General features: G+C 41.0%; 2 protein-coding genes across 11 annotated transcripts in view; one reads left to right on the top strand and one right to left on the bottom strand.

The window, feature by feature from the left end:
• The window catches only part of dock6 (dedicator of cytokinesis 6), a 55,005-nt gene that overhangs the window by 16,804 nt on the left and 24,264 nt on the right, over positions 1-13,937 (bottom strand). For 8 of the 10 annotated variants that reach the window (XM_083524259.1, XM_083524254.1, XM_083524257.1 and 5 more), the window contains exons 11-22: positions 13,697-13,853; positions 12,643-12,771; positions 11,117-11,206; positions 10,839-11,001; positions 3,944-4,061; positions 2,921-2,991; positions 2,691-2,829; positions 2,003-2,104; positions 1,684-1,770; positions 823-1,054; positions 572-736; positions 47-219 (exon numbers count right to left, since the gene is read on the bottom strand). In XM_083524259.1, coding sequence (XP_083380385.1) covers positions 47-219; positions 572-736; positions 823-1,054; positions 1,684-1,770; positions 2,003-2,104; positions 2,691-2,829; positions 2,921-2,991; positions 3,944-4,061; positions 10,839-11,001; positions 11,117-11,206; positions 12,643-12,771; positions 13,697-13,853 — 1,626 coding nt within the window. Of the gene's footprint in view, positions 1-46; positions 220-571; positions 737-822; positions 1,055-1,683; positions 1,771-2,002; positions 2,105-2,690; positions 2,830-2,920; positions 2,992-3,943; positions 4,062-10,838; positions 11,002-11,116; positions 11,211-12,642; positions 12,772-13,696; positions 13,854-13,937 lie in introns of all 10 variants that reach the window. The other 2 variants (XM_083524256.1, XM_083524262.1) reach the window with 1 other exon arrangement.
• angptl8 (angiopoietin like 8) lies at positions 7,723-9,477 on the top strand. The gene is made up of 3 exons (XM_083524653.1): positions 7,723-8,196; positions 8,400-8,549; positions 9,118-9,477. The coding sequence occupies exons 1-3, from the start codon at positions 7,894-7,896 to the stop codon at positions 9,277-9,279; spliced, it is 615 nt and encodes a 204-aa protein (XP_083380779.1). The 5' UTR covers positions 7,723-7,893; the 3' UTR covers positions 9,280-9,477.

Raw genomic sequence — 13,937 nt, 5'->3', positions numbered from 1 at the left:
GAACGTTTCAAAGGGGGCTAATGCGAGAACAGGGAGAAAGGCCCACCTTGCTGCCGATGATCCTCTGCACTTCATCATCAGGTGAGGTAGGTGTGGATGCCAGGTCGGGATTAGAGTTACTGATGCTTTTGGAGCGGGACAGGAGCAGACTGCTGGGACGAGCCGTTGCCCGTGACAGTGTTGCGTATTGGATCGGAAGCTCATAAGAAGATCCACTCACTGTGTGGAGTGTTAAACAGCATTTCTCATTTCAAAGCATATCTTATTAAGCTTTCTCGACATATGTTTATTTGTGTAGGACTACTCCATGAGTTAGTTTCAGGACATATTTAAAAACACTGCTGCAGCTGTGAACACTGCTTACACAATGACTGCATCTATTAGCTTGAACTGGGGTCAAGGTTTAAAAAAAAAAAAAATGTTGAAACTTGGCAAAGCCATGTGATCAAATAAGGGCTATCCACTCAGATACACAACCCCATGTATATCTATGTAACATTAGCCATGCTTTCCTTTAAAGGCAATAAATCTACAGTAAAGTGTGCTGACACAGTTCAGTCAGATGGCTCACCAGTAGGGGGGGGCACAGGCTCAGTGGTAGGCAGATGGAAGCAGAAATGGATATAAGAGGCCAGGAGACTGTTGCGGCCATGCTGATCTTGGTTTCCTTCCAGATTCTTATGAATTTGATTGACCAAGAGCGCCATGGCCTCGAAAGCTGCACGACCCAAGTTAACTGTAAAGAAGTTACAAGACAGAAAGGGTTTAGGAAGAGGAAGTAATAAAGTGCAAAGAGGTTCAAAGGATTAAAAGAGTGCACACCAATTTGTCCGGCAATGACAGGAGGGTGGACGATGAGTAGGATGAGCTTGTTCAGCAGCTGGTGCAGGAAGCGTACGCAAGTATCCAACAGTGCTCCCTTCAGGGCTGCCATAGTGGCTTTCAGTTCAGCCTCTACGTTGGCCTCGGTGATGATCACATCCTTCAGTCGGAACGGGAACGAGTACTCCTCTAAAACATACACCAGGGTGAAGAACTTATCCAGGTACGGGTCCTATGCAAAAGGCAAACATACGGATTTATCAAATACCAGGTTTGATTCGTCAGAGACCTTGTTTATGAAAAAGTGCATATGTTTTAGGGCTGAAACGATTCCTCAAGTAACTTTTCAAATACAAATATTCGTTTAGTCCGGTTAATTTCACACGAAGCACTGTGTTTCCCCACGGACCATTATTACTGACGCATCACCCGCTAAAATTTGGACCGTTCTGTTCAGGTAAACACAAGACGCTGCAGAATAAAAAATGGAGAAACGGGGAGAAGATTCAGAAAAAAGGAACATTTTAAACTAAAATGAAGGAAACACCATTCATTGTGTTTACCCTTTTTTAAAGTAATTTGAAACTGATTTTTAATATTTTTAGATGTACATATTTCTAATTGCATTTTGAGGCAATGTGCAAACAGACTGCACTAAATGGGTTTAGTTTTTACAGATTGCATTTTCAGCAATAAATAAAAAAAAAAAAAAAAAAAAGGAAAACAAAAATGCATTTTGTCTTGTATATTTAGTATTACTCTTTGATTACTCGATTAATCGATGGACTAATCGCTATAATACTCCATTACTAAAATAATCGATAGCGGCATCCCTAATGTTTTTCCATCTTTATTTCATACCTGAGTGTGGACAGATGAAGCAGCTGTCACCTCTACATTGAACACTCCTTTATGATTGTCCACCCACTTCATTCCTGGAAGCTGGACCTCACACACACACACACACACACACACACACACACACACACACACACACACACACACACACACACACACACACACACACACACACACACACACACACACACACACACACACACACACACACACACACACACACACACACACACAATCAACCACCAATACATACATATGAACTCACACATACTTACATTCAGACCAATGATAAAAATGACTGATGATGAAGCAGAAGACCTACATCAGGGGTGAGGACCGAATAGCTGGCTGGTGGTTTCTCCACAGACACAGGCAGACTGAACAATCCAGTGCGCAGACGCCCATGCTGCATCAAAGGAATCCACTGTGGGTGAAAAAGTCACATTTCTTAACCTTATCATCAATGTTTCTGCAGGTTTCACCAAATCAAATGCAAGACTTTTTAAGACATTTTTCACGACATCAAAAACACACAAACACAGCCCTAAATTTCATTTTTTCATGCCAGGTATTGCTAAACTTGCACTTCTCCATAGCTAAAAAAATAAAATCCATTTTACGTCTGTGGTACATCCCAAGAGAGATTTGCGTGTGCATGTTGGTCTCATTTGTACTCGTTAAAAAACAAGGAATTAACAAACAAAACAAAAAAAAACGGTTGCGTTATATGGACATCAGAAAATTGAGACCGGTTTAAAATTATTCAAGAATTTAGGGCTTTTTCATTCCAGACTTTTTAAGACCCTGAGGAAACCCTGTATCATATGAAAATTGATGCACCTATAACATCCAAAGTACATCAATATGTCAGGGAAGTCCATTCTATTTTCAAAATACATGCATGCATGTTCATATCAGAAAGATGAAATGAATACAGAGAGCTACATTCGGAAGTGTGGTCATGGGAAGAGAACTAATTCAGGATAATCTTGAAAAGACCGAGCTCTTACAGTGTAGCCCACAGGAGTTTCGAGCAGTGTGTTCTGTTTGGGCTGACAACTGATGTGGTAAAAGGTGAACAGCAGGTGGTGGTTATCAGTGAGGTTAGCAGGAATTTTCATCTTCACCTCCTCGTAGAATTCAGGAGACCTGAGAAAAGAAAGCGTGAACACTGTGTGAAGCGTGTAAGCAATCCAGTGCTCCGTTTCGTCAGTCGTCCAGCTTGAGGGATCGTTCTTACTTGTTGTGGTAGATCACTGGTGTGTACGCCTCTTTGTAGAACTCTGCACAGCTGGATTTTCCAAATATGACCTGTTTCAGGGAAAAAATGAATCATCAAATCCCTTAACGCTGGAAGCAGCACATTCATTAAATCACATCAGGTACAAATCAAACAAACTTTTTGAAACTAAAAAAGCAAATGCCATCATGATTAATTCTGCTATTCATTTAACCGAACATCCAGATTTTTAGACATCTTAGCTTAGACTGATCAGAAGCTAAAAAAAGCTAGAGCTCATATTCATAAATGTTGTGTTTTTTTATTTACGTTTGTCTGGTCCAAGCAAATCCCAGACATTTCTATGCGTTCCGGTTCACATGACACTGTTAAAACTTTAGAACATATAAAAATGCATGTAAAAGGGTTTTATGGGGAGACCTTGACATGTCTCAGAGAGAATATGGTTATATGCAATGCTTGGCTTTTATATAGAAATATAATGCGTAAATCACAAGCCTTGTTAAATCAGCAGGGAAGAAAAGAAAAACAAAGAAAAAAAAACAGCATCCATGAACCATGGAGCAGTGAAGCGAGCATACAGGCAGGGTTCTCTACGTGAGAGCACATCTCCTTGGCTAGCACTCAGAGGTCCTGTGTGCAAACTTTGTTTGCTCTTTTTTAGCAGAGCCAAAACTCTGTTCACAAGTTAAGTTGATTTATAGTGGGTACGTCACGTAGTTGCTACGTGCTCCAAACAATGCCCGACTCCTCCAGTGTTCTCTGTGAACTGGCATGTTTGAACAAAAACAAAATATCAGACAAGTGAAACTAAGCATTTCACTGCATGTCGTACCCTGTATGTATGTGACAAATAAAATTTGATTTGATTTGATTTAAGTTCAATAGTCGCTGTTGACAATAAGCCTTTAAAGTGACTTTCATCCAAAAGCACTGAAAAAGTGTCAGGACAATCACCATAATCATCATCTTACAGAAGAAGCATCATTTTGTGTGTGTGTGTGTTTGTGTGTGTGGACTCACAGGCATGGCTTGGTTGTGGTCCTCTCCGGCCATGAACTGCACCTTCACTGCAATGTTCCGTACAGAACCCTGTCTGCTGCTGAAGTTAAGACTCTGAGGATATACATACAGCAGATTCCTACAGGAAGAGAATGAGAAAGAAAAAAGAAAACACTATTATACCATTAGGCTAATATGGGCTAAGGGTCTTCTTTCAGGTCACGTGAAAGCCAGCACCAGAGCGTCTCAGTAAGCAGTGTACACAAGTTCCCACCCAAGAGTCATACACTTTTTACAATAAACTGAACTGCCAATATCTTTGGTATCTGATCAGTCTACTACAGTGGCCATGTTTGTGGCTAATTCAATTTTTAACACTACTGGGCTTCTATATATATATATATATTTACATACACACACACACGTGTGTGTGTGTGTGTGTGTGTGTGTGTGTGTGTGTGTGTGTGTGTGTGTGTGTGTGTATATATCACTATATATTAGGGCTGTCAGTAAAATATATGACTGTAATGGCTGCATGTTAAATTATTTTTAGAGGACAGTAAATCTGTACTGCTATACAAACTACACATTGACTACTCTAAAATGTATCCAATTTTAATTTCTATAGTATTGTCCATTTAGAAGATATACTACAATGGTTCCTAAAATGTGAGTCTTGTTTTGAAATTGCTGACACCAACAGGGTATAATATTATGACATTATAACATTATGAGTGGTGACATGAATAACACTGATTATCTCTTTCTCATGGCACCTGTTAGTGGGTGGTGTATATTAGGCAACAAGTGAAATTTGTTTCATAAAAGTTGGTGTTAAGGAAGGAAAAATGAGCGAGTGTAAGGATTTAAACGAGTTTGACAAGAGCCAAATTGTGACGTCTAGACTACTGGGTCAGAGCTTCTACAAAATTGCAGCTCTTGTGGGCTGTTCCCAGTCTGCAGTGATCAGTATCTATCAAAAGTGCTCCAAGAAAGGAACAGGGGTAAACCAGAGTCACGGGCGGCCGAGGCTCAGTGATGCACGTGAGGAGCGAAGGCTGGACAGTGCGGTCCGATCCGATCCGATCCAACAGACAAGCTCCTGTAGCTCACACTGCTGAAGATGTTATTGCTGTTAATGCTCGATGGGTCAGAACTGTTGTAGCAGCAAATATAAATTTATACAGATATAATTTTTAATATTGCACTATGTTGTAAACTTACACATTAATTTTGCAACATATTTTTTCTTTGCTGGTGAGAACAGATCCAAAACAAAGCTCATTTACTTTAAAAAAAAAAAAAGTGAACTAGCCGGCTAGCGAACACACATCAAAATGTGTATTCCCCTCAAACGTGTTTCCCAGTAAAACTCTCCTTTCATATTTGAAGTAGTGTTACAGACTAGGAAGTGGAATTTCATGTGGTAAACGTGGTCTAGTGATGTGAGAGACACAGTGAAACGTCCCAAAGCAGTTCCAGTAAATACAGGCAGCTCCGAGAAATGACTCAGATACATTTACAGCATTTAACAGACGTGAAGGCGACTTACATTTATCTCATTCATACAACTGAGCAGCTATGGGGTTAAGAACCTTTCTCAGGAGCCCTGAAGTGGCAGCATAGTGTGGCTGAGATTTGAAATCATTACCGTTGGATCCAAAGTTCAATGCCTTAAACACTAAGCTCCCACCTCCTTCAATCTTAAGAACAAATACAAAGTCTTTCAGTTTCACTCTAAACTGTTTGCTCTCTAATCAAGCATTGTTTTAACCCAAAATAACCCAGGTAGCCACGTACACAAAAGCAAACCGCAAACAGATATCAGTAGGGAAGAGGTAATTCAGTGGATAAGACGTTGGACTTCTGATCAAAAGGTCATATATTCAAATCCAAGCACCAGCAGGCGTCCAGATTTACCCTTGAGCAAAGCCCCTAACCCCTTAATTGCTCAGTTGTATAACTGAGATAACTGCAAGTCACGCTGGAGTAGGGCGTCTGACAAATGCCATAAAAGTAAATGTAAAGAGAAATGAAGCTGGAGAATGAGTATGAAATAGTACACAAACTGTACAAAATGACCTTCTAAATGTACAGTAGAGTGTACAGGGGAGTGGTTGCTCCAGTGGTTAAGGCGCTGGATTACTGATCAGAAGGTCGGGGTTTAAGCCCTGGTATCGCCAAGCTGCCACTCTTGGGACCTTGAGCAAGGCCCTTAACTCTCTGTGATCCAGGGGCGCCGTATCATGGCTGACCCTGCACTCTGACCCCAGCTTCCAAGCAAAACTGGGATATGCGAAGAACAAATTTTACTGTGCTGTAATGTATTTGTGACAAATAAAGTCTATTCTATTCTACATGTTTAGGGTGAACCAATCCTGCAGCTGTCTTTAAAAACCCAAAAAATCTGTGCTTGTTCTGCACCCACTAACATGCCAGAACCATGATTTCATCTCGATTTTAGTTAAAACAGAGAGAGAGAGAGAGGGGAAAAAGAACTACGAGACAAAATAAAGGGAGTGACTCCATAATAACGTAAATGCCACCGATAAACAGCAGAATAATTCAAACCTATAGAAGACCCTGCGTAATTTCTCATAATGCAGCTCCGTTTTTATTCGTCTGTAGTTTAAAGCATGCATCTCCTAACCGGATTTTCCAAGTAGGACCCGTTTCTGAAAAAAAATGCATTATTGAGACGCTTAATGCTGAAAGCAGTAAATTCAAACATCACATGCAAATCACAGCCTTTTTTTTTTTTTACTTTACAAAAAAAGCAAATGAATTCTGCTGACAATGTAGCTATGCACCATGATTTTCAGATATCTCAGCTCAGACTCGTCAAGAGACATAAAGCTAGAGCTCCTATCCAGCAACTCAGTTTTTTCTTTACATTTGAGTCAGAACTTCACATCCTTCACTACGTCTCATCCTGCAAAATCCCTTCATTGTTAATCTATTCATTCAGGTTCATATGACACTGTTAAACCTTTACATGTACAACCCCTTTTTTATTCGCATGTAATCTAAAAGCACGCATCTCTCATGCTAGTATGTTCTGGTTCGCTGATTATAGGTTCGATTGCTTTAATAAGCAAACAATTCCCAAATATAAATACGTTTTATGGTACTTAAATTGTATATCTGGCAATTTGAAGAGAATGAAAAACAGGACGAAAGGCAAATTTGGATATATTGATATAAGCGCATCTGTGGATTAAAACCGGTTGGTTTCAACCAAAACAATCGCAGCAGTGCAGACATTCAACACAACGGCACTTCTGCTCGACGTGATCAAATCAGGTTTCCAGGTTAATAAATGCTGCAAATTCAGTGTAGAGATCCATGTTGGAATCGAAGCACTGTACACTCATTAGCAGCTTGTTGAAAACCTTATTAACCAGGATCAGGTGGAGTAGCAGCAATGCTCAGTGCACTACAGGACTTGGGACGCCACAAAGAAAACAACAGTGCGCTGGACACGTGAAAGGTTGGCTTGACACATATCCACTGATGGAGTCTGCATACTGCAGGACATTGAACTGCTGCTGTGCATTTTTGGGGGCAACCCAAAGTAAAGCGAAATGATGCAACAAATATAAAAGAGGCTGAACTTAAACCTTTCAACTTTTCACCAAATTAAACAGTGAACACGTGATTACGGACTCGGAGCGTGTCTATTAATATGAGTGCAGACAAAGTTCAAAACGTCTGAAAAAATGACCTGTGAGGATCAAGGTCACTCACACAGACAGAAATAGAAAAAAAAAATCGGCACGTTCTTTGGCCAGCGTGATTGGTCCTAGGGTCAACCAAACACGCCGCATGCGGCATATAAGAGCTGAGCGAGAGCCACCAGCAGGACAATGCGCAGAAACGGGAAACAACCGAGACCTACTGGAACTCTGAATGAGTGCTGATCTCACATTCGCTTCAAAGAAACCTTAAACAGCGCTCTGAGGCTAGTCGCCATGCTAACCCTCGTCAGCACATGGGTATGTCTGTGCGCATGGGTTTGCGGGGTATCTTCTTCACCTGTGATGCCACGGACTGAGGAAAAGGTAGCACTTAAGGATGAAGTAAATGTGCTGATGTATGGGGTGCTGCAATTTAGTGAGTCACTGCACGATATGTATCAGAACACTGAAGCCAAGCTGGTGCGCATCACTAAAGCCATTACAGAAACAGAGAACCTTGTGCAGCGCCTGGGCCAGGATACAGAACAGACCATCCGCTCCGAGCGCCAGATAAAAGACAGGCTCAGTGTCATCCAGGTGAGGACATGCCACTGCGCGCGCGCACACACACACACACACACACACACACACACACACACACACACACACACACACACACACACACACACACACACACACACACACACACACAGAAGGAATCCACTGTGTGCTAGGAGCAGACAGCATTATCTGGTAAAGAGCACGAATACTAAAACGGCTGTCGTCTGGTTTTTTCGCAGGCCGAGACGACGGCGCTACAAGCCCAGGCTCAACAAACCAGAGGACTGGTCTACAACGTAGAGAGAGACGAGGTGGCGCTAAAGCAAAAACTGACCCAACTGGAGGCAACCATGAAAAGATTCACGCCTGTTGGCATCAGAGCACTGAAGGTATTTAGCCACAGCATCCCAAAGCCATCTGTTCTCTGTGTTTATTTGGTCTAAACTCCGTTTTCTGGAAGACGGGCTTGAAAACTTGTATATTTAAGTCGTGTTTTCAGAACAGTACCGGTCCATAGTGGTAGAGCGATTAAAAATAATGTTTCTGGAAAGCAATGAAAGTATTTTGGACCAGTTTTGGCTGTTAAGAAATAATTAATTGGCTAGGGAAAACACACACACACACACACACACACACACACACTTTAAATTTTTATCTTTTGTGGGAAGCATCTGTAGCAGTAGATTTATTTGTTAACTGGCTCATATTACATTTTACGGGACAAATGCAGAGCTCTTTCCTCTTTCTGATAACTCGTGCCAATAAACGCTGACATTTTTGCGAAGCTCAACACAAAATACGTAAAAGGTCAGCACACCTAGTAATATCATACTTGGTGCTAATCTTCGCAGGATACAATGCCGGTGTAATATTGTGCAGGGATGATAATTCAGACTTCAGTCTTAAACAAGATCAGTGGTTTATCTAAAATGACATAAAAACAACTCTCTCTGACAGGAGATCACCCAGAAGCACAACACCCTCCTGCTTGACCTGGGGAGCTGGACAAAGAAACAGAAACAGCAGCTGGAAAGCCAGAACCAGCAGCTGGCTGAGTTACAAAAACGGACGGTCAGGAACACTTCCCTTCCAGAGTCTTCAAAACTGCACGAGCGATGAGTGACTGGTAGAACCGGTGACTCTGTTCAGCATTTGCACATTTTTTATTGCAGGAACAATTCTCTTTCAAACCTAGTTCCAGCAACTTGAACTATGTTTTGTTTTTTTTACTAAACACTCCCAAGGTGGCAAACAAACCAGAACTGTTCAGACTATTTAAAAAAAAAAAAAAAAAAAAAAACCTTCAAGGATACCATTGTGTTGTACTCATATAATATACTATATTATTTTTCTACAGTATAATAAATACAATCTTTCATTTAAAAATGTGTTCAATGTGTTACTTCTTAACTGCTGTCCTCACAAAACACATCATTCCTTCTCAACTCACAGCGTGTCCAATAAACGGTCATGTCCCAAATGTGCTTCTATAATAAAAAAATATCAATGTGGTAATCTGTTAAAGGTTACAGTGATCAGGAATGTTGCCCACAGAGACGATATGGAGTAAACTCAGTCGTCTACACTGTGTTTAAGTAAAATATTCCTCAGGGCATGTATGGTAACTCCATATTTCATGGTGAACAATGTGATGAAGCATCACAGAAGTTTAAAAAATTACATATAGAGCAAGTGTTACAATATTTCTTCTTTTCACAAGGACACACACCACTACACACACATTTATACACTGGGACCCACAGGTTTGTATAGAAGACCTGTCAGTTTTTGCATCATTTGCAAGATTCTCTTATCAACAGCAACATGCTCATTTATTTAACTGAGCAGTTCATGGTTGAGGGCCTTTGAGGCTCAGGGCCATTTTGAACCCTCAACCTTTTCAGAAATCCAACATGAGCTACATCTTCCCACCAACTGATGCACAAGAACACCTGGCTGGGCTGCAATATTGGAGGTCTACTCTGATATCCTGATATACTTCAAGGCTCTACGCTGTCCTGGAGGTGGAATGAACTTCCCCTAGATGTCTGAACAGCGGAGTCCCTGGCTAGCTTTAAGTGACAGTTGAGGACCTACATCTTCCTGAAACACATAATTAGCACTTTCCAAGTTTGCTTTGTAAAAATCAAGAATTGTAGTCTGATTTATCTTAAGTTTGTAACCTTTTTCTTTTTTTCGGCTGCTCCCATTAGAGTTCACCCACAGCGGATCATCCGTCTCCATACTACCTGGTCCTCTACATCTGCCTCTTTCAGATTAAATACCTGCATGTCTTCCCTCACCACATCCATAAACCTCCTCCTTGGCCTTCCTCTTTTCCTCCTGCCTGGTGGCTCCACCCTCAGCATTCTTCATGATTAAAATTATGCAAAGTATGAAATATAAAAAATAAACGGCTTCATGGTATGAAAATATTATGTGAATTCCACAACACGAATACAATACAATACAAATGAATGAATAAATAAATACAGTGGAATTTCAAGCCCATAAAATGAGGCCACTGTATTCTTTTATTGTATATTGTCGGGGTCCCCATTCGCAACCAGCACGTATAAAACCCTGAGTTTGACTTCAGTGACCATCAGCTGTGAGAATAAACGTTCTAAATCTGACATACATACAAATCATTGTAACGTGTGTGAAAAGCCACTGACCTGTATGTGGTGTGCGGAGTATAAACGTAGCGCGCAGGAAACTCCAGCACCTCCTTGGTGGGCCGTACACGCAGGTCAGGGTAGGGCTTCACATGGAGCAGCTCGGGGGAAAGACAGTAGTGAGGGACCTCGGGCGCCGGTGAAATGTCGATTTTGAGATGAGCTGGAAAAGAGAAAGCGAGAGCGAGTGTGCAACGGTGTCAGAAAGAAACCTGCTCAGTAACTGAAACGCAGATGAGGGCGAGTGAACCCCGCTGGAGCTGTAATCAGCAATATACCTGTGACAGGTCTGAGTCGGCGCAGCACGGAGGACGGTCTTCTCATGTCAGCTAAAAATTTATACAGGTCCTCATCACTCAGCCTGTCCCCTTCCTGCAGGACAATACAAAACCCCACAGCTGTTACAACACGCTTTATACTATCACATTTCTCGCTTTGAAAGCTTTGAACTCTTTGAACGCTTTGAACTCCGCGGCTTAAACAATGAAGCGGCTAATTTATGGATTTTTCCTGGGTTTTTCCCGGTTTCACAAACTTCAAGCCAAAAAACTGAGACTAATAACATTAGACCAATGAAATTGCGGAACAGGTTCAGGTGAACCAATGAAACTCTTATAATAAATCAGATGCGCTCCCACTGAATCGGGCCGCACCACATCATAAATATGGATGATGTTCCTCTGACGTTTGACCTGCCGCTCACTCGGACTGTCTACAGGAAATGCGAGTCATTCGTCACGCTGAAAACAACCGGGCATGAAAAAACACGCACTTCACCTGTGTTCTGAGCTGCACGGCATCGGGAGAAAAGATTCACCGATGGTGATTTTTAAACGCACGACGAGGCTAAAAGAAAAACTTCCAAGAGAAATTGTTTAAATTGTTGTAAAAGGAAGGGGATAGACAGTAAACAATTACTTTCTTGGTAGGCTACTGTTTAGATACAAGCCGTGTAACAGACACTGTCTTTTATTAAAGCCTGTGTAAAGTTCATTAGTTTCAATGTAGGTGCGGCTTATTTATATTCAAAATCTTTGTCAAATTCAGTGGGTGCGGCTTATATTTGGGTGCGTTTAATAGTCCGGAAATTACAATATATTAGTGGTATTTCCCATTATAAAATTACAATCGCAAATATGTAAGATTATTAAACAATTTCAAGCCTTTTGTACACTTTTAAAGCTTAAACTAGCTAAAAATTGTTCTATTGGCAAACCTTTTTATCACTACAGTGATGAATTATTTCTGGTTTTTATTGAATTCATTATTATGAATTATTATTATATATGAATTATTATTTAGCATGCACATTCAGAATGGAACACCATCTCCTCTCAAAGCAGATAATCATCGAGCATAGAGGTCGACCGATATGGGTTTTCTCTGGCCGATGCCGATATTTAAAATGGCCGAAATATGATGGCAATTTAATTTTTTTCCCCCTTCATCTCATTAAATCTAACAGTTAAGTAAAAAGATGTTAAACATTTATTGAATAACACAAGCCTCTCCAATCAGTGCAGTTGATAGCAGGTTTTGGTACTCGTACCTAAACTGGTAGCATAAACTACAGCCGGTTGAAGGCTCGCTAACAAAACAGTTTCAAAAAAAGTTACTCGCATTCTCTCTGCAATTTAACCAATAAAATATATACGGCTAGATTAAGAACAAAGGATAAGCACTAGAAGCCCGGTTTGGTGCGCCACATGCGCCTGACGTACAATCTAATTTGCAGCACAATCTACAATCACTACCTCTAGAAGAGAGTTACATTTATCCTATGCAACTCTATAAGAAAATTGACTGGCCTGTTTAAAAAAGTTGGTGACTGTCAGTGTGGCCGGCCGGAAGTTAGTCAAGTTGCACATGTCCTCCCCGACACTCATCCGCTCCAATCCCTTCTTCTTCCGTTCAGTCCAGGTGCCCTTGCGCTCTGTGAGTGAATAAGAGGGAAACCCTAAATAATCTGCCCAATGCAGAAAGATTGTACATTTCAGCATGCAATTGGTGCTTCATGCAATAATGTGAGGTGCATCTACCCTATGGGGGCACTTGGATGGGTTTTCCATCCCTTTATTAGGCTTTATTAGAAACCCTGTTACAGTCTGCAATTACACCTCAGATAGATTTTGTTGTCTTTTACTCTGACGTAGAGCCAATATTTACACCGAGCCTGAGAAAGTGTCCTAACATCTAACAGTTTATGTATAGGGGTACAAATAAGAAAGGTGCATAATGTGTCAGGTACAAGAAATGTGTTTTATTCGTTTTACAGTAAACATGCAAAAACTAACATGTATTTGCAAATGCATCTGTTCAAATATGGCAAAAAAAATAAAAAAATCCAATTATTACATGCTGAAAAGGTGGAGGTGAGACTGGACTGACCAGGACTATAAATTGATGATGCAAACATTGCTATTGTGTGTTGATAGATAGATAGATAGATAGATAGATAGATAGATAGATAGATAGATAGATAGATAGATAGATAGATAGATAGATAGATAGATAGATAGATAGATAGATAGATAGATAGATAGATAGATAGATAGATAGACAGACAGACAGACAGACAGACAGACAGACAGACAGACAGACAGACAGACAGACAGACAGACAGAGATAGATACAGAGACAGACAGACAGACAGACAGACAGACAGACAGACAGACAGACAGACAGACAGACAGACAGACAGACAGACAGACAGACAGACAGACAGACAGATAGATAGATAGATAGATAGATAGATAGATAGATAGATAGATAGATAGATAGATAGATAGATAGATAGATAGAAAGCTGGTAAACCAGAGCAAATGTGTACCACAGGAAGTAGGATTGTTGAAAGTAACCTGTGTCGGAGTCTGAGTCAGAGCGCTCCAGCCCCCCTACGCTGCTGACGATGTTGAAAAGGTGGATGGCCGTCCAGGCAAAGGGCATTCGGAAACGGCCAAGACGGCTACATGACTGCTCTGCCTGGGCCTTCAGTTTCTCAAGTTTTTCCTTGTGCTACAGACACACACACACACACACACACAAACACACACACACCATAAGGACATTCAGACACATGAAAAAGAAGCAGGAGAAGGT

The sequence above is a fragment of the Silurus aristotelis genome (assembly GCF_946808225.1).
Source record: "Silurus aristotelis genome assembly, chromosome: 21".
NCBI lineage: Eukaryota > Metazoa > Chordata > Actinopteri > Siluriformes > Siluridae > Silurus > Silurus aristotelis.
Note: the sequence above shows the minus strand (reverse complement) of the source record. Positions and strands in the feature narration are given on the sequence as shown.

What these genes read in the sequence shown, in the direction of transcription:
- angptl8 (XM_083524653.1), top strand. Translation starts at nt 7,894, where the DNA reads ATGCTAACCCTCGTCAGCACATGGGTATGTCTGTGCGCATGGGTTTGC. An exon ending in ACAGGCTCAGTGTCATCCAG is followed by an intron (nt 8,197 to 8,399) that starts GTGAGGACATGC and finishes GTTTTTTCGCAG; the next exon opens with GCCGAGACGACGGCGCTACA. An exon ending in TTGGCATCAGAGCACTGAAG is followed by an intron (nt 8,550 to 9,117) that starts GTATTTAGCCAC and finishes TCTCTCTGACAG; the next exon opens with GAGATCACCCAGAAGCACAA.